The sequence below is a fragment of the Scyliorhinus canicula genome, chromosome 9 (assembly GCF_902713615.1).
Source record: "Scyliorhinus canicula chromosome 9, sScyCan1.1, whole genome shotgun sequence".
NCBI lineage: Eukaryota > Metazoa > Chordata > Chondrichthyes > Carcharhiniformes > Scyliorhinidae > Scyliorhinus > Scyliorhinus canicula.
Window position 1 is genome coordinate 67,268,724 of NC_052154.1, and position 20,752 is coordinate 67,289,475.

The 20,752-nt window shown below is 45.6% G+C and overlaps 1 protein-coding gene across 5 annotated transcripts in view; it reads left to right on the forward strand.

The window, feature by feature from the left end:
• The window catches only part of LOC119971382 (BTB/POZ domain-containing protein KCTD19-like), a 179,175-nt gene that overhangs the window by 103,728 nt on the left and 54,695 nt on the right, over positions 1–20,752 (forward strand). For 3 of the 5 annotated variants that reach the window (XM_038806837.1, XM_038806838.1, XM_038806841.1), the window contains 3 exons: positions 4,086–4,228; positions 6,067–6,453; positions 17,263–17,426. In XM_038806837.1, the coding sequence (XP_038662765.1) occupies positions 4,086–4,228; positions 6,067–6,134 (211 nt within the window). In that variant the 3' untranslated portion in view covers positions 6,135–6,453; positions 17,263–17,426. Of the gene's footprint in view, positions 1–4,085; positions 4,229–6,066; positions 6,454–17,262; positions 17,427–20,752 lie in introns of those variants that run through there. The other 2 variants (XM_038806839.1, XM_038806840.1) reach the window with 2 other exon arrangements.

The window sequence follows — 20,752 nt, forward strand, 5'->3', positions numbered from 1 at the left end:
CGTTGTGCCAGACTCGCTGAGCGGTGCGCTGAGCGGTGCGCAGAGTGGTGCCCTGACCTCCTCCAAGCTGTCGTCAGCCAGGCCGACTGGTTGACGAATTTAAAAAGCAGGTGTGTTTCACGACGTGCAAACAGGGCGCCATGACGTCGGGACTTCGGCCCATCCGGGCCGGTGAATAGCGGTGGGGGCTATCAGTGGCGATTCTGGTCGTGTCAGGGGCGGGAAGGAGGCGTTTGTCGGGAATGGCGACTCCGACATTTTGCGGGGTTCGGAGAAGAGCGGGAGGGCGTCGGAACAGCGTCGCCGTAAAAATTTCCGACGCCCGCTATTCTCCGAACCGTCGTGAGTCCTGAGAATCTCGCCCCATGTTTTGGGTGCAGCGGAGTTATGACTTTGCAGACCAGTGCGCATGCACGTATGGCCATCTTGCATTGGCAGGAGATGGTGTTCATCGTATCCTAAACTTCTTGTTCCCCAGTAACTGCGGCAACTCACCTCCACTTCCTTGTGTTATGACTACAGCAGATGTTAATTGCTGAGTAAATCAAATCTCAGAGAAAAACTTGGCTTTATTCTTTTTTGTACTGAAAACAACGGAAAATGTGCTGATCTCAGCAGCAAGACGTCCAGTAACACTTGGGATTTAAAAAATAATCAATTTACTAACTAGAACATTTAAGCACGTTAGGGCAGCACGGTAGCATGGTGGTTAGCATAAATGCTTCACAGCTCCAGGGTCCCAGGTTCGATTCCCGGCTGGGTCACTGTCTGTGCGGAGTCTGCACGTCCTCCCCGTGTGTGCGTGGGTTTCCTCCGGGTGCTCCGGTTTCCTCCCACAGTCCAAAGATGTGCGGGTCAGGTGGATTGGCCATGCTAAATTGCCCGTAGTGTCCTAAAAAGTACGGTTAAGGGGGGGGGGATTGTTGGGTTACGGGTATAGGGTGGATACGTGGGTTTGAGTAGGGTGATCATTGCTCGGTACAACATCGAGGGCCGAAGGGCCTGTTCTGTGCTGTACTGTTCTATTAGTTAGACAGGTTTAAGTCAGTCTTCCAAAACATTCCCCCAAAAGCCTCCCTACATGGTCAGACCCAGAAATAAACGGCTTCGTTACACGACACTCCCTGATAGATGTTTAACTATAAAAAATCCAGTAATGTTACCCAACGCAAAACTACACAACCTCTCAAACTCACTCGCTCTGCTATGGAAAATCCAGGAAACTTAGAACAAGACTTTTCTGGCTTGACTGGATGGCTAAATCAAACTGCACCGTCTAGCCCGGAGCTGTTTCTCGGAGACCTTCCTCACCCAGCCCAACCCCAACATCAGCTCAGCATCTCTTCTTGTCTATCCTTTTCTCCCTTTCATCTTCGCTTCCATTGTTCTCAACATTTCTTTGAACTTTCCGAAATATAAAAGTCTTCAATGGCTTTCCTATTGCTTCCACTTTTAGGATTAAATAAAATTTAATTACCTTCCCGAGTTTACTTGTGAAACATTTGAAATCTGTAAAAGCTTTTTACTTCGCGTTGAAATTTAATAGCTGAAAAAACTTTTTTACTTCGCGTTCAAATTTAATAGCTGAAAAAAACGAAGTCCCTCTCTATCTCCCACTATAATTTGTAGAGCGGAATTTACCGTCTGGTAATACTGACGGGATACTCCAGTCCCACCAATGGTGCACCACTGCCTCGAGTTTCCCAGCGAAGAGGGGTACATTCAACGGGAAATCTTGTTGACAACGGCAGGACCAGAAGATCCTGTTGGTGAAAAACATGTGACGACTTGCACAGAAAATCCCGCCTGTAAACTTGAATTATTTACTTATAAAGCTGTTTGACCAAAGCTTGATTGCAAATGCATCCATTTAGCACTTTCACGTCTTTCATCCCTAAACTCTTGCAGACAAATGGTCTCCATTTATCTTTGGCCAGCTTTACACACACGATATTCCCCAAAATATTTTAAAAAATAACATCCATTCTCACGCTTGTGTTTAGGTCTTAATGTTGTGTTACTGCTTTTCTTGTCTGTTACCTTTTTCTGTAATAGGGTCATTTTTTTAAACATCAGTTAATCAGTTTACACACCTTTGAACATTTGTTAATTTTACTTCACTTTTTACAAACTGTCCATTTTACATTGTCAATTTATATTGCCATTTTATTACTAATAAAGGCTTCTCTTTATATTGCCATTTTATTAATAGTAAAATCATCACTATAATTAACAGAAGTTTTAAATGTATTTTAAACACATCTCACAACTTGTCAGTCCTGGCTGAATTTGAGTATGTTGTATCCTCCTACCAGATTTTGTGGGCCTGTCTTGTCTTGACTGTATACGTGAACCGACGTTTACGAATATGTTAAAGGAATGCTGCTGAGTTCTGAGAGACGATAGAAATGGTTCACTTTTTCTATTTTTTGAGTTTCAGGGAAAGCGATGGGGAGTCAGTCTGCAAATTACTCTTGCACAGAGCTAGCATTGCCACAATTGGTTAAATAACCTCCTGTGTTGTAACCATCATGTGACTCTTAAGTTTTTGCCATAAGGATCACTGAAGATTAATGGAAAGCTTTACATGAGGTCACTGGGAGGTGCCATCATCATTGATGATTGTAAACACTGGGCCATGGTGTAATGATTTGAAGATGACAAGAGCTGGTGGGCAGAAATGGGGGTCAGTGCTTGCTGACTAATGTTCCAACAGGTAATTGACAGGCAAAAGGCGAGGGGTGGTGTTGCATACTTTCAGTTGCCCTAGGCCGTAAACTATGGAATGCCCATCCCAAGCCTCTCCGCCTGACCTCCAAGATGCAGCTTGAAACCTACTTGACATGTTGTAATATGTTTTGGTGCTCAGTATCAAATTCTGTCTGAAAATGCTCCTGTGAAATTCTTGGAAGTGTTATTCCAGCATAGCCAATTCCCACATTCTCCTATCTTCAAATCAGTTCAAATTGATGCAATGTCAATTGCCATAAAAACCCATTTGGTTCATCAGTGTCCTTAAGGGAAGGACCCTTTCACATGTACTTGGTTGGCAAAACTCCAGTCCACTCAATACCCTGTGAAGTGGAATAGGAAGTCAGTCAATTGCAAAGCAATTGTTTAGGCCAGTAAGGGTGGGCGATAAATACTGCCATGCATGTGCATTATTTACATCCCGAGAACAAATCTAAAAAACATGTTGAGAGTATTGTTCTTAGATTGTAGCATGTGAATTTATAGTGGTTCAGTCATTATAAGGACATTTCAAATTAAAATTATTTGGTACACTAATAAACCAGTACATAATATCCAGTTGATGCATTGCTTTCAAGCTCACATAATGTGTTCTGCCAATGGCGATCCATTAGCTAACTTAAGAGTAACTACTAACAAATAATGCTGTAACAAATGTTTGCTGCATAGTGAATTACTGAAAAGCTGCAACTGGTCTGTTATCAAAATCCTGAAGGACCAAGACAGAGTAGATGGGGTGGCATGCACAGCGATTAGCACTGCTGCCTCACAGTGCTAGAATCCCAAGTTCAATTCCGACATTGGGTGACTGTGGAGTTCTCCTCTTGTTTACCTGGTTTCCTCTGGGTGCTCCAGTTTCCTCCCACAGTTCAAAAACATGCAGGTCTGGTGGGATTACGTTGTTAGGAGAATAAGGGGGGGGGGGGGGGGGGGGGGGGGGGGGGGGGGGGGGGGGGGGCTAGGTAGGGTGCTTTTGGAGGGTAGGTGCAGACCCGAAGGCCCAAATGTCTCCTTCTGCAAAAGGTGGGTTCTGATGCACTGCCTGAGTGTGGTGGAGGCGTATTCAATCGAGGCATTCAAGAGGAAATTAGGTGATTACTTTAAAATAAACAATCTTCAGTGTTGGTAGCAGAATGGCACTAAGTGAAATGCTCATTTGGAGAGCCGGTGCAGATACGAAGGGACAAAGGGCCTCTTTCTGAGCTGTAACAATTCTGTAATCTTTTGTGAAGAATGGAAATCTAATGATCATTTGGAATAACTAGAAAGCTCACTTACATTATCTCATTTTCCAGTGGATTACATTGTAATGTTACATTTTTATTTTTACTTAGAATATGGTGTGCAGAAAATGAGGCAGAGACTGTTAGTGCAGAGACGGTTGATGTCACTGCAGAAACTATTACTTCAGTTTCCCCTGTGGAATTTCACTCTAGCTTTGAGGAAAAAGAAAATGTGTTAAATCATGTTGCACAAAGGTATACTCCTTTACTGATTTAAATTCTTATTTTCAAATGAATAAATACTTTTAGTGGCCTAGGAAGTATTACAACAGTTTTCTGAAATAACTTGTTTTTCATATTGCCTGCCAAATGTTATTCCGTTACTGATCTTCATTATTTGTTTGGGATGTGGCTTTAAATTGAGATATAATAGGATTGTGGAGGTTTTATTGGAAAATGGTGCCATCTACTGGTATGGAAAACCTTCCATTCGGGACTTGATTTTTACTAGTTTTTCTCATTTAACGTGGCACAGCAGTATTTTATTTAGAAAATATTTCTTATTCTGAGACAACTTAAAGCCTAATGTACTAGTGTTACAATTTAAAAAATAATATTTTGGCAACTTTGATTGAAATGTTGTGCTCTACTGAATTATCTGCTACCAATGAGTAGGTTATTGTCTACTATGGTCGGGATTTTCCGCTCCTCTTCTTTTTGGGCAGGTTTGGTGACAGGAGTGGAAAATCTTGCAAGAGGCCCCAATCATAGTTTATGTCAGCGGGAAGCCTAATTGCAATTGTCCCCAACTTCCACCAGTGACTTATCAGGAATTCCGAAGTTCAATGTCGGGAAACCCATTATAATAAACTTGCATGTCATTATCAGGCCTCTACGCCTGATCATTGCCCCTCCCCCTTTTAGATATCCATTCATGCTGACATGAGGGCACACCAGCATGAATTACAACTGCTCTCCCACAACGTGCACCTGGCACGTAGACCCTTTGGAGAAGCTCAGATGAGTGCATCGCTTGTGGGGGGTTGGGGGGGGCGGTTGGAGCGAGGAGGAGAAGAGAGGGTGGGATGAGGCAGTGTCCCCGGTATTGATGTGATGTTGTGGTGCCCGCCCTTTCATACATTTGTAAACTATATTTGAATGATATGGCAGAGGAAGTTTCCATAGGCACTGATGGCTTCAACGCTGCTTTTCCCCGCATGCTGCCACACTGCATAAAAAAGAAAAATTCCGCCCAATATGTTTGAAACTTATTTGAAACAAAAAATTAGGAATGTCATTATTTTCACAAACTGGAAATTAAATATAAACATAGCCATGAATCTTCGGTGAAATAATGAAGTTACATTGGTACTAAAATACCTCTTTAGCATTGACTTAATTTTAACACCATTCAACACCCTACATCAATCATTTTATATTTGAAAAAGTCACAACAAATCGGATGAAATGAAAGTTTCCAGTCATCTTGCGTGCTTATCTTATACTTGATTTTTTTGGGGGGCTTTGGATTGAACACTCATTCTATAGGGTGCTCTTATCTCAGCCTGGCTGAAAGCTAGTGACATTTTTAGATGCAAATTATTGACACAGTTCTACTGTCAGCGAATGTTGCCATTAGACATAAGACGTTTTGCAAAGTGTGATAATACAGGTAGCTACTTTTACTTTTCCATTGAATCTACCAAACCTCTTAGTTTAGTTACATTACCTTAACTGCATTATAACACACAAGGTCTTGTGGTACAGAGATTAGCATTCCTGCCTCTGAACTGCAAGCACCACCATTGGACTCTGCTGAAGAAAGTACATTCATAATGTGGCCAAATGGGTTGAGTATCATCTGCAAATCCTTCCAACTCATGCCATGGCAGGTGGTAAGACCGAGAGAATTGATTGTCAGCCATGTGATGTGAAAGACCCTCTTCCATCACGAATGTAAAAATTCATTTTGCCACAGCAACTCGGACTCCATGAGTGAACTGTAATACAGCACCACATTACAATATAATTATATGTATTTAAGTGCAGCATTTCCTTGCCAAGAATGACTAAACTACCTCTTTTGTCTCCCAGGAATATACAAACAGTGCCATCACTGAAATAGATCCATGCAGAATGACCAGTTGGACTGGGGTATAAGACAGCTCCTCAGACACGAAACATGACAATGAGTTCAGCTCCCAAAACTTACAGTGCAACTCTTCACCTCATAAAGCAAGAAAAAGTAAATTAAATGCATTTTTGTTGGTGAGAGACAAGTAGCTGAGGATTCTTATGCGCCAAGCAATGATGTATGTTTTGATGATTTAGAGAGTCCACCCAGAAAAAAAACAGCCAAACCACATCATAATGGACAAACTGAAATAATGACATCAGGGACAAGTTAATTTCCTGGTTAAGGGAGGGAAAAATAACAACATGGAGAAAGCTGGATTTTTGCCAAGTACTGGATCTAAAGGTAAAGCACATTAGCCACATTTAATAGCACAGTTAATTCCTGATCTTCCTTAGTAAAAGGAATAACATTATGGGAAAATATAAGATCTTCCAGTTCCGATAATAAACAGAATATTTGGGGACCAGTTTATGTTGAGTGCTTACTTAATTCCACAGTGAAAATTATTTCAGTCTGGCAAATAGTTAAGAATAGTCAGAAGATATCACTATATGCTTCCCTGTCATAATCTTTACAGCAGTTTATCTCTTCAATATGCATCATTTAACAATATTATATTCATGATTCTAAAGAAACCTGCGAAAGTAGGTGCAAATAATCAGAATATGAATTCAGATTTTGGTCAATTACAGGAGAAACTTTGGGGGAAGCTCCCCCATCGCTGTCATCATTTGCACCTCCGCCCACCAGGGAACCCACAACAGGCAGTTGCCATCGGCAGGACTGAATAATCCCACCCTTTGTTTAGTATTATTCAGCATTGATTTAATGTCTGAATTTATTATATTAGAAAAAAATAGCTTCATGATTTGCTAAGATTTATTTTTAATTACCCACCAGATTTAATATTACAGATATGAAAAAATTGAAGTGGTTTAAAGTAATTCGGATGATGTCACTCATAACAAATTAGGACTATGATTTTGTTGTACATTCTTTACTTTCTGAGAAACCTTCTTAAGTTGCACATGATCAATCATGAACATCAAGGTGCCTGGCAAGAAGAAATGTGACTGGTTTGCTCTATTATAGACGTGGGCAGGATTCGCCTTTTCAGAGAGTAAGTGCTGACGCTGGGACAGAATCGGTGGACTTCTACAACAGCAAAATTGGTGCCACTCCCAGAGCAATTCAACAACCGTGAATGGGCTAGCACCAGCGCCGCGTGGAACACAAGCGATTCCAATGGAAAAGGTGCCGGATTCACCGGAGGCAGGATTTACACTCGAGAGGCTGACAAGCTGCAGCCGCATATTACAACTCCACTCCACTCCCCACACTCACCCTGTACTGCATGCATCCAACTGCCTAACACTGCGCTTTCTGTCTCTCCCCTCCCTGCACCTCCCCCACCCCCAGATGAAGACGGTCCACAACCTGCTGGGAGAGGAGAAGACTATAGGGGGACCGCCGGACTTGCGGCCGCAGTGGGAAATGGGCCTAGTTGGTGGGCCTGTGGAGAGGGCAGTCACCGAGGCAAGAGGTCAACATCAGGCAAGCGAGACTCTGCTGAATTGCGGTTTCCCATGGCACGTGTGTTACCACCACGCCCAGCCCCCGCCACCATCCACACCATGCCCTCCCCTTCACCACCACCCTCCCTCCAAAACTACCACCCCCCCTCCCCTCCCGCCCCACACACAACCTCGCAGACCACTCCACCCGCGATCCAATCATGTGCTGTGTCTTGCAGGATTACCTGGTGATGAGGCAGGCCCTTCTGGTGTCCCCCGACCTCAACCCCCGAACCCCAAGCAGATGGTAGCGACGAAGAGGACACGGACAGGGACTCTCCGCCACATCGGGAACTGCATAACCATGGGCCACGGTGGGAAGTCAGTGGGGTGCGCATGAAGGTGGCTCTGCCTTGTAGGCTGTGGCAATGGCAGTCAGTGCCTAGACACCGCTGGTCTCTTGGCAGGTCATCCCGATCCATGAACCCCCGCAGCCAGCCCTGCTAGTGGCAGGACGGCAGCCCATGGTCGTGCCTCTGCATGTTTACCTCCTCTCCCTCATCAGCCACAGCGACTGTTCCCGATTTTTAAAACCACAGGTGAACGCCCGCCGTCGGTATTTACTCCAGTGAAGCATCGCAGAGACCCTGGAGACTACCGGGTCATGCACGCTAATGATATGTGAATGCTGTTTATTGTACGTGCTTTCAGGACTACATTGATGCCGCTGTCGAGGTGATGGAGAATTGCGATTTAGGGTTACGTTGGCACCTGCTGCGATTTTGCCATCGGAGCTGCCCAGAATGGAGGTGACCTGATCCCCCACCAGAGACCCCCCTCAATAAAGATTCTCTGCCTCATTGGGAACTCTGGTACTGGCAGGGTGAGGCAGACAATTCCAGCCCATAGGTTCTGGTCCAGCTGATTGCCACATGCCAGAGCTCTTCCAGGTGTACTCTCCATATTGTTCCATAGGAGCAGGGTGAAAATAACTCAATGATGCACCTACCTTTCTGTATCCCTGGTCCTCTTATACTCCAGCATTTCAACCATAGGGCTATGGTCCTTATATGGACAGATAACCTTTTAAAAAGAAAGGAATCCCCATGACACCAACATAAGGAAAACCAATGGACAAGACTTCACTTTTGAAAACATTTACTGTACAAACCAACTAAAATCACATAACATCATTAAAACATTAATTAACAGGCAAAAGACTATTTCAAACAGGTAATTTCACTTTAAGTGGTCGATACAACAAAGATAGGTGTCACATAGATTTTTTAAAATGTTTTTATTCAACTTTTAACTTAGTATATCAAAATGCATACCAAAACAATGGCAACACCATATCAAAAATTACAAACTGCAGTAACTAACTCCAAAACAGAAATACAACTTAAACAAGCAATCCCCCCCCCCCCACCCCCCACCGCCAAACCCACCTCCCACTATCAGCTAACAGTGACCAATTTCCAGGAGAACCTTCATTGATCCCTTACTATAAATTTGAACACTTTGAGGTGCAGAACTCCATCATATCACCTAACCCACACCGAGGTACTAGGTGACATCGCCTGTCTCCAACTCAGCAGAATTTACCTCCAAGCAACCAACGAGGCAAACGGCATGGCATCTGCCCCCGCACCCATCCTCTGCTCGGCCAATCTGAGACCCCAAATAAAGTCACTTGTGGACAAGGCTCTAAATCAATATTTAGGATTGTTGATGTGGTGCTAAAGAACGACACCCAAAAACCCACTAATTTGGACCGGACCAGAACATGTGATTGTGGGCCTTCTTGAACACTGTTCGCAGCTATCTTCAACCCTCGCAAAAAAATCGATTCATAATTGCCTTAGTGAGGTGCGCCTGGAACACCACCGAAAGATCAGCCATGATCTAATTGAATGGCGGAGCAGGCTCGAGGGGCCAGATGGCCTACTCCTGCTCCTAGTTTCTTATGTTCTTATGAATCAAACTCAATATCGCACAGGATGATGTTGCATTCACCCCGTGGAGAGACGCACTCCACACCACCGCCTCCAAAATGGATCCCACTCATCAAACCTGGCCTTTCCCCTCTTCTATCGGGGCTTGCTCCACCCCCAAGATCTGACCATCTCTCCCGGAGGTGCTGCCCTCTTCTAACCCTGTGCAGCAACGAATCCTCTCCAATAACGTGGATGGTGGTGCCACCGGGAATGTCTTACGAATAAAATCCTGTACCTGGAAGTACCTAAATGTATCTGTCCTCACCAGTTCTGCTTTCTCCTTCAACTCCTCCAATTTGTCTAACTGTCCCTCCAAAAAAAAATCCCATCCCCTTTCCTTTCCACCCTCCAAATGTGGCATTTAATCTTGCTGGCTTAAACAAATGATTCCTGCAGACAGGAGCCCATCGTGACACTGCCCTCAGCTTAAAATGCTGACGGAGCTGCCGCCAAATCTTCAAAGTGGAGCCAACCACCGGATTGAAAATATTTTGCTGGCGTGAAAAGCAGACACACTGTTGCTAGACTCTCTGCATGACCCCAGCTCCATCTGCACCCAGGTGGCCTCCTGCTGACCACACCACCTCAACACCTTCTCTGCATTGGCCGCCCAATAATAGAACAACAAATTCGACAGTGCCAAACCTTCCTGCGTACGTTTCCCTCTGTAAGACCCTCCTCCGGATTAATGGAGTTTTCCCATATAAGCCCACTATGAGCCACTCCAACCCCCTAAAAACAACTTGGCAGAAAAAAACTGGAAGGTATTGAAATAAAAACAAGAATCACAGCAAGATGTTCATCTTAATGGATTGAACCCAGTCCACCAACGACAAAGGAAGGCTAGCCCACCTCCAAATCCACCCTGATCCTGCTCACCCAGGCTGCTGTAATTTAATTTATGAAGCCGTGCCCAATCCCGCGCCACCATGGACTTTCTGATACCGGAAACTAGTCCAGCTAGACGGAACAGAAGCCAGCCCACCTCCACCAACCCAACTCCTGCTCCTGAAGGGCTAACCACAATATATTTGCTCTTCCTGAAACGTAACTTGTGCCCTGGAAAGGAGCTGAACCTCTTCAATACATCTATAATGTCCCCCGTAACTGATCCCCGATCCCTGGCGTGCAGAAGGTCATCCGCATACAGGGACACCCGCCCCTCATAATTCTTTTCCACTTGTCCATGGGCCCTCAATGCAAACAGCCAATGGCTCGATCGCCAATGCAACAGGAGAGGAGACATAGGCTACTGTCGCCTCGACCCCCTATGCAACCAAAATGGTTTCCGAACCCATAGTGTTCTACATATGCTGTCAGGTGGAGCTTCATACAACAGCCGCACCAACAAAACAAACCCAGAACCCACTCCAAACTTCTCTAGTATGCATAAAGATAGCTCCACCCTACTCTACTAAATTCTTTTCTGTGTTCAGTGTGACGATTTCTCCAGTGCTGGCCCCCACCGCTGGGTGAGAACTACATTAAGTAAGCCCGCCTCACATTGGACTTCAGTTTCTTACCCTTCACACAGGCTGTCTGATCTCCTCCGGGAGATGGGGGTTCCAACGCGATGCTAAGATCTACCCAAAAGCTTTGCATCTACGTTGAGCAGCAAAATCGATGGTATGATCCGCAACTCTGTGGGGTCCTTAAAACTTCTTCAGGATGAGGGAAATGACGCCTGCCCAGCGTCTCTGTGAGTGAAACCCGTGGCAGTGAATCATTAAACATCCCCAACACCAAATGCGGCAGATGATCTGCAAACGTATAAATCTTACCGGAACCCATCCAGCCTCCAGTGCCTTTCCCGTCTGCATCTACCCAAAGCGGTTTGAACTTCCTCCAGCCCCCAAAGGCACTTCCAAATCTTCCCCCACCTGTGGGAACTACAAACCCTCCGGAAACTCTATCATCCCCCTTCTTCACTGCTGGATCCGACCTATACAGCCCCTCAAAAGGATTGAAGCGCTCTATTACTTTGGCAGAAACCAACCCACTCCGGGCTCCTATCTACACTGATGACTAGTCTTCTCCCCATTATTCATACACACCCACTTTAAACACCTCAGCTGGCACACAGCCAGCCTTTGGACACCAGGTCAAACTGCATTTTCAGTTTCTTCCTGCTTGCACATTACTCTGGCGTTGGGGTCACTTGCATATTCTTTTTTTTTTACATTTAAAGGGCCCAATTTTTTCTTTCTCAATTAAGGGGACAGTTTTGTGTCTGCACCTCTGGGTTGTGGGGGTGAATCCCACGCAGACACAGGAGAATGTGAAAAAACCACCTGGGCAGTGTCCCGGGCCCAGGATTGAACCTGGGTCCTTGGCGCTGTGAGGCAGCAATGCTAACCACTGCACCACCGTGCTGCCCTATACTTGTATATTCCTGATCTACTCCCAGAATCTCATCCTCTAGCTCCTGACACTCCTTCCTGGCCTCCCTACCTTTATGTGCTTTATATGAGATATCTCCCCTCTAATTACCACCTTTAATCCCTCCAACAAAGTAGAGGGCAAGACCATCTCATTCTTATTCAATTCAATGTACTCCTTTAGGGCCCCTAGTCATCTTCATGCAAACCCAATATCAGCAAACAGTCCTAGATCTAGCCTGCATCCCATGCGCTGCGCCCGGCCTGCCTCCAACATTAAGTCCACTAAGTGCGGAACGTGTGAATATTGCATTCTTTACCCCTGGGAGCAGGGTCCTAACCCATAACAAAAGTAAATCCTCAAGTACACTTTGTGTACCGTTGGAAAAACGAAAACTCATTACCCATCGGGTGCATAAACTGCCATGTGTCAGCACCTCTTGTCTCCTCCATGAATGCAGCCAACGCCCTTACCATCCCCAAGGAGCCAGTGACGTCTGCCTGGTGCGATCCAGCAAAATTGGTGCATGTTGACTTCGGGTATTGCGGCCAGCAAACCGTCTCATAAAGGTGATATTGGCCCAATTCCGGGGCATACACGTTCACTAACACCACAGCCTTCCATTCCAGTGTACCCGTAACCATCACGTACCTACCCCCCGATGTACTAGAACCATCCCTCCCCTTTTACGGACCAGAATTGCTACCTCTCTTCACTCACTCCACACCGCCACCCAAATCCTACGGACAAATCCTGGCCTTACGCAGCCTGGGTCTGCTTCCGCACCCACCACCTTTCACGAGTCTTACTTTCACATGAAGTCCCAGGTTTCACATAGTTACAAGTACTCACATTATTACTTCCTGCCCAAATGTGGGACCACCTGCAATCTTGTAGCTTTTAACTCTGCTTCCGCTATGTAGGCTCTCTCCCTTCCCATTCTTTCAGTTTGTCCCTTCAATCACATACATCAGAAGCTGTATTACATCACAGTCCTTGGACATAGTTTCTACTGAGAAGGTGAACATCTACAAACCCTCCTTCATTCGGGTTACAACAGTACTGATGGCACAGAATCCCTCATGTCCTTCTGATGGGTTCTTCTGAAATTGAAGCAGCACAAATGGGCCTTGTCCAATCCACCATCTGTTGCCTGTCCTGTTTTCATCTCTCTGCTCTTTCCAACTGTACAACACAGGAAGCCTGGATCTGTTTGAAAACTGTCAAAAAGAAAACTGTCTCAATCAGAGAGAACATTGCTTGTTCCCCTCAAATTCTGTGTGTCCTGAACTGCCAAACAGAAACCCATCCCCACTGCAATTAACTTTCTATTTATTCTTTGCATCTCAGGTCACATAAGAAATTCTTGGAATCTAATGATCTTGTTCAACACCCTGGGCTAGTGTTTGGTCAATTCCAGCTCCATAATTAACTGTTAATTCTTAGAAAATACTCTAAGTCTTTGGTCTTTGGCTGCCCAATAACTAGTCACCAGGTTTGCATATTTAAACAATTCATAACTATTAATTAACCATAACTATGGCAATCGAACCTGGGAACGCAGGCGCTGTGAAGCAATGGTGCTAACCACTGTGCTCATGATCTCAAGACTTTTTCTGCAGATTCAGAAACCAGCAGGTAGTAAAGGGAGCAACTAACAGCTTCTACACTTGGCATCCAGGAGAGTTCTGTCTCTTGTAGGAGATGGTAATTAACTAGGACTTGTGTGGCGCAAATGTAACTTGTCACTTGTCAGCCTGGTTATTGTCCAGGTCTTGCTGCATTTGGACATGGACTTCATTATCTGAGAAGTCGCGAATGTTGCTGATGGAAGGGAGGTCAGCTGAAGATGGTTGGGCCTAGGACACTACCCTGAGGAACTCCTGCAGTGATGTCCTGGAGTTGAGATGATTGATGTCCAACCACCACACCCATCTTCCTTGTGCCAGGTATCACTCCAACCAGCAGAGAGTTTCCCCCCTGATTCCCATTTGACTCCAGTTTTGCTCGGGCTCCTTGATGCTATACTTGGTCAAATGCTGCCTTGATGTTCAGGGCAGTCACTCTCACATCACCTCTGGCATGCAGCTCTTTTGTCCATGTTTGAACCAAGGCTGCAATGAAGTCAGGAGCTGAGTGACCCTGGGGGAACTGAGCGTCCATGAGCAGATTATTGCTGAGTAAGTGCCACTTGATAGCATTGTTGATGACTCCTTCCATCACTTTGCTGATGGTGGTGTAGACTGATAGGGCGGTAATTGGCTTTGTTCTATTTCTTGTGTACAGGACAGACCTGGGCAATTTTCCACCTTGCAGGGTATATCCCAGTGTTTAGAACTGTACTGGAACAACATGGCTAGGGATGCAGCAAGTTTCTAGAGCACAAGTCTTCAGTACTGTTGCAGAGATATTGTCAGGGCCCATAGCCTTTGCATCTGTTGCCTTCACCCATTTCTTGATATCACATGAAGTGAATTGTATTGGCTGAAGACTGACATCTGTGATGTTGGGGACCTCCGGAGGAGGCCGAGGTGGATCATCCACTTGGGCACTTCTGGCTGAAGATTGTCGCGAATGCCTCAGCCTTGTCTTTTGCATAGCACAGTGTACTATTTTCCAAGGGAAATAAGGGAATCAAAAGGAAGGTCCTTACAATGTTATAATCAGGAAGCCAATTACTACCCACCCATCTTGTTCTTAAAGGGACATTGCTCCAGATGAAGTACAGGCTTTCCCCAGCACGTGGTTCATCATAATAGCTGTAAGTCTCGGCACCCAGTTCCAAGTGAAATTTCTAACTCAGCTTGAAACGTTGGTATATGTATCTGGGGCTATTGTTGAAAATAAAGTCATGCTGTTGAAAATTTTCATCTTCCATTTGTCAGGAAGCACAGCTCATTTTGAGTGATGTTGGATATTAGATATAAGGTATAGATTTAAGTGAGTTTAGTTTAGTGTTTCTGTGTTACAAGGGTAAAACTCTAATTTGATTCATGTTAAAACTAAGGTGTTTGTATGTACGGGGGAGATTTGGTTTCAGTTCAAACTCTGTCTGCATTGTGCTTAGGGAGTTTATGATGTGAAAGTTAAACAAAAGCATTGGAGAAAGAATGAGGTGTCGCTTCGCAACCAGAGGCATCTTTAGGCTAGGAAGGCTTTTTAAGTTTGGTTTTAGCTGAATTCTTAACAGTTGGAGTTTAGCAGTGAGGCAGAATGTAAGCTCTCTCAGCCTTGCTAGAAGCAGAAAATCCCAGCCTGAGAAAGAACGGTGACGCAGGCAGAAAATCTAGAGAGAATCGGGAAATGTGATTCTCTCCGGAGAGATCGCGCATTTCCTGATTTCCCGGCCCGTCACAGGCAGCGCCACGTGGTTCAAGCCCACTCATTTAAATGAATTCTAATACATTTTAATATTATTAATGGGTCTCCCTGGCACATGATCTCCTCCTCACTAAGTAGTCATGCCGTGCCAATGTGACATCACGTCGGCGAGGTTTGCAATGGCTTTTTAAAACCAGGATTCAGTCTGGGGTCGCAAAGGTAATTATAGCCCCCAGGGGACAGGGACACAGGGAATTGTCCCCTTGCACTGCATTGGCACAGGCCTCTATGCCTGATAATTCCCCCCCATTAGATTATCCATTCATGTCAGCCTCAGGATACACTGACATGAATTACGACTGGTCTCCCATTATGTACACCTGGTGGGCAACCCCGCTGGAGGAGCGCAGGTGAGTGCATGGTTGAAGGAGAAGAGAATCATGCCCAGGCACTGCTGGTTGCTCTATTTTTACTTTTGCATACCAGGGCGGCTTTTAAAAACAGCACCCAGGCCTTTCAAAAAAACTAAGTTGCTGGCAGGGAGAGTTCAAACAGAGCCTGCCCTGTCAGCATGATGCTGTGAGACCTGCCCCTTCAACTTTTTTTTTTGACTAAGTCCCGAGCAATACAGTCGAGAAAGCTGCTGGAAGAATCAATGCTGCTTTTCCTGCCTGCTGTCATACTCTGCAAAAATAAAGGGGGAAATTCTGTCCGTTGACTCATTAAAATTATTGAATTTTCCATGTTGCAAGAAACATAGGTCGCTGGAATTACACTCTAATATATCACAATATTGGTTTCCACAAAACTAACAAATTAACTAGAAAACAAGTCAGTGCTGCTGTGGGAACCTTCATCTGCTTATCGGAATAATGGGGGCATTGCCAATGACGTTCTCTCTATTGGTAACTTCCTGATATGCACAGCTAGTTGGTTAAGTCTCTCTTTTGGCAACGTGAACTCAGCAAAATCAACTCTATTGAGATAGAAGGGTTGGGAGTGCTTTGAAAAGTGATCCCCTCCATACTTTACATGAAGGTTTTACTGGATCTGTGCCTTCATGCACATCGATCACCTGAGCACAGTGTAACTTGGAAAATAGCCTGAGTCAGAATTCACACCCTGTAAAGGAGCTCCACTCTCCGATATCTCAGTAAAGTATCCATTTTTTATTCCTTTCAGTAAAATGTTTTGGTGTTTAATGGAATAACACAAAACTGACTTTTAATGGTATAGCACAATATTGAGCTGGGTTGTACTCCATATTCCATATTGTGAAAATTTATTTAGGAGGGTGATTATGAAAGCTAGAGGCAATCTTGATATTAGTTTTTTTACAGCTTCAGAAATTATAAAAATAATTGTTGCAGATTAAAATATGAATTTTGTACATTGTTTAATTCCACATTGTTCATTCCACGTTATTCTCTATTCTTCCATTCTGAAATCAGACTGAACAACAGTGAATTCACAACCTACTAAACTGTTAAAAGTTTAGCAGAAATGGTGTGCCCTGGTAGCAATGACACATAGTAGAAAACAGATGATTAAACAATATCTATTCACTTAAAATCAATCACCATGAAACCACCTAGATTTTGACCATTTCAGTTTTAAAGAGTGCTCGAAATAAAGCATTGTGTATCATTGTACTGTAGTAACTTAAATAGGAGATAGAAAACAATCACATATTTGACTATTAGGACAATCAAAATGTCTAATGCAATATTAAATTGATATTAATACGCTAAATTACCCATTTAAAGATTTTTTGATACAGAAAATGGCAACAGAGTTGAGAGATTTCAGAAGATATCTGGTAGCTGGATCCAGAACTAAGTTGACATGGCAGACGTTGAATTGGAAATGTTGAGACAGCAATTTATAAGATGTGTTGTGCCTTAAGCATGATTTCTAATGTGTAGATTTTTGTATTGTAGGAAAACAATTTGAGAAGTCAATGGATCATAATAATTTTGATGGTTGGCCACAGAATACAGGGTTTATCATAAAAGTCCACCATCCTCTCCTGCTGGGAAAATGATGGATACTCTGTCTTTTAACGCAGATAGTGTGTTATACATGAAGCAATCTACAGACATAGGTACTATATGACTCTCAATAAAGATGATAAAGATTAATAAAAAAGATTATTATTGTTCGTCATGAACAGAAAAGTTAATAGTTTTGATTTGAAGGATCAAATTGCAGGATGTTACAGATGCACATTACGTTTAATCAGAGAGGGATTATAAATTCCTGAAATTATACACCCATCTGCCCCATTCCTATAGGTCTGCTCTGCTGCCTTCTAAAAACAATTTCTGACAGTATGTTGAATGACACCCACTCCTGATGCAAAAGCATAAATAACTCAAGTGATGGGGGGTTTATTTATTGAATGACTTTCATCAAGCAATCCTATTACATCTTTCAGAAAAGAGATATAAAGACAAATACTTTTATTATATAAAAAAAATCATTGCATTATATGATTGAACTCAAGAGTAAAAAGAGAAACTGTTTCCAGTTACAGAAGGGTCAGTAACAAGAGTACACAGCTTTAAGATAATTGGTAAAAGAACGAGGTGAGATGAGGTTTTTTTTTGTAATGCGGTGAGTTGAGGTGGTCTGCACTGCACTGTTTGAAAGGTGGAAGTAGATTCAGTGTGGTGAATGTATAAATACTGTTAATTCACCAGTATACTGTTTTACTTTATACTATGTTAACCCTGTGAGCTCCATGTATGGGCCATTGTGTGGCTTCACCCACAGGGGGAGATGTTGGAGCATGTACATGCTCCGCCCATGGCACCGCCCTTTAGAGGAAATATAAGAGCAGCAGACCTGCGGGACCGCCTTCAGTATTGTACCGGTCTCAGGCAGGTAAAGTTGTAAGTTGATTAAAACCACTGTTTACTTCGACACGAGTCTTCGAGTGAATTGATGGTCGCATCAATTTAATCAACTTAAAGAACTACTATGGAGTCAGCCCTCAAACCTGACAGACTGGAGCTCGATCCACAGGTCGTGGAGGTGAAAGAAATTTTTTCACATTGGCTTCGGTCTTTCAAAGGCCTACCTTGCCGCGTCGTTGATGTCATCCGTCACGGATGAACAGAAATTGAGTCTCCTCCACGCACGGGTGAGCCATCGCATTTCTGCCCAGCTCGACGAAGCCACCTCCGATACAGAGGCCCTCGCAATACTTGAACGCATCTACGTGCGGCCTGTGAACGAGGTCTATGCGCGACATATCTTCACCACTTCGCCGCCAGCGCCCCGGGGAGTCGCTGGATGACTATCTGCGTGACCTCAAAGCCCTCGCGCGCAACTGTAACTATCAGGCCGTTACGGCCACTCAGCACATGGAGCTCGCCGTCCGAGACGTTTACGTTGCGGGGGTCAGATCGCACTATGTGAGGCAGCGTCTGCTCGAAAAAGGGGCCCAGGACCTGGATGACACGGTAAAACTGGCGACCCGCAGCTGGAGGTCGCTTTTCAGACTCTCACTGCGTTCCTGGCTGACCACACGACTCCCTCGTGGGCCCGGACCAGAGACTACCCCAGGCCTATGCCACGCGGCCCCCTGTTCATCATGGGGGGCTACCTTTCTATTTTTGCGGCCAGCCTCAACACCCCCAGCAACACTGCCCGGCCTGCAACGCAAACTGCAGCAGCTGCGGACGAAAAGGACACGTCGCCAAGTTCTGCCTGGCCAAACCTAAACACTCGAACTCACAGACCCGATCCACTGACTCTCAGGCCTGCAGACCCCGTAATGTGGCAGCGTGTCTGCCGACTCCGTACAACACGTGCGACTCATGGGGGCCGTCACCTTGGCCACCCTCCCCCACACGGCCGGCCATGTGCAATCCATGGGGGGCCGCCATCTTGGGTGCCATCTTCCTCACCGCCCGCCACCCTCAATCAACGGGGGCCGCCATCTTGGCCACCATCTGCTACGCCACTCGATGTGTACGACCTGCACGGGCAGTCATCGTGGGGCCGCCCCAGCACCGCCGATCACGCCGCCGATCACCCTCAACTCAGTGCAGTCATCTTGGACCATGCGCAACCCAAGCACCTCAGGAGCTCCATGATGGCCGTCCGGGTTAACGGGTACGAGACACCTTGCCTGTTCGACTCCGGGAGCACCAAGAGTTTTATTCACCCGGAACTGGTAAGACGCTGCTCACTCCCGATATTCCCGACGCAACAACAATCTCCCTCGCCTCTGGTACAAATCCAAGCGTGCACTACTGTAACCGTTGCGATACAGGGCGCCGAGTATACTAATTTTCAATTGAATGTGCTCCCAGACCTCTGCACCCCTCTCCTTTTAGGACTCGACTTTCAGTGCAATCTCAGGAGCCTAACTCTTTGTTTTGATGGACCCCTGCCGCCGCTCACCATATGCAGCCTCGCAACCCTAAAAGTTGACCCCTCCTCCCCTCTTCGCTAACCTCACTAGCCACTCGAAGCAGGCGGTATAGTATGCAGGTCAGGATGTTTATTAGGTCTGAGGTCCAGCGTCTCTTGCAGGAAGGAGCCATAGAGGCCAGCAAATAGTCCCTGGAGAGCTCAGGTGGTGGTCGTCAAGACCGGGGAAAAGTTCCGGATGGTGGTTGATTACAGCCAGACCATTAACCGGTTTACGCAACTTGATGCGTACCCCCTTTCCCGGATTGCAGACATGGTGAATCAGATCGCGCACTACCACGTGTTCTCCACGGTGGATCTGAAGTCTGCATACCACCAGCTCCCAATCCGCCCGGAGGACCGCCATTACACAGCGTTTGAGGCAGACGGCCGCCTTTTTCATTTCCTCCGGGTTGCCTTTGGCATCACGAACGGGGTTTCGGTGTTCCAACGAGCAATGGACTGAATGGTGGACCAGTGCGGGCTGCGGGCCACGTTTCCGTACTTGGACAACGTCACCAACCTCCACCGATTTCTCCAAACCGCCCAAAAACTTAACCTCACTTGTAACAAGGAGAAATTAGTTTTCCGCACAACCAGGCTAGCCATCCTCGGCTACGCCGTGAAAAACGAGGTCCTCGGGCCCGACCCTGACCGTATGTGCCCCCTCTTACAGCTCCCTCTCCCTCACTGTCCTAAGGCCCTCAAGAGGTGCCTTGGATTTTTTTCCTATTACACCCAGTGGGTCCCCCAGTATGCAGACAAAGCCCGCCCACTATTTAAGGCCACCCTTTTCCCACTGGCAGCCGAGGCTCGCCAGGCCTTCAACTGTATCAAGGCGGACATCGCCAAAGCAGCCATGCGTGCGTTGGACGAGTATGTCCCCTTCCAGGTGGAGAGCGACGCATCAGAGGTCGCTGTCGCCGCCACCCTTAACCAAGCAGGCAGGCCAGTAGCGTTCTTTTCACGCACCCTCGCCACCTCTGAACTTCGACAATCCTCGGTCGA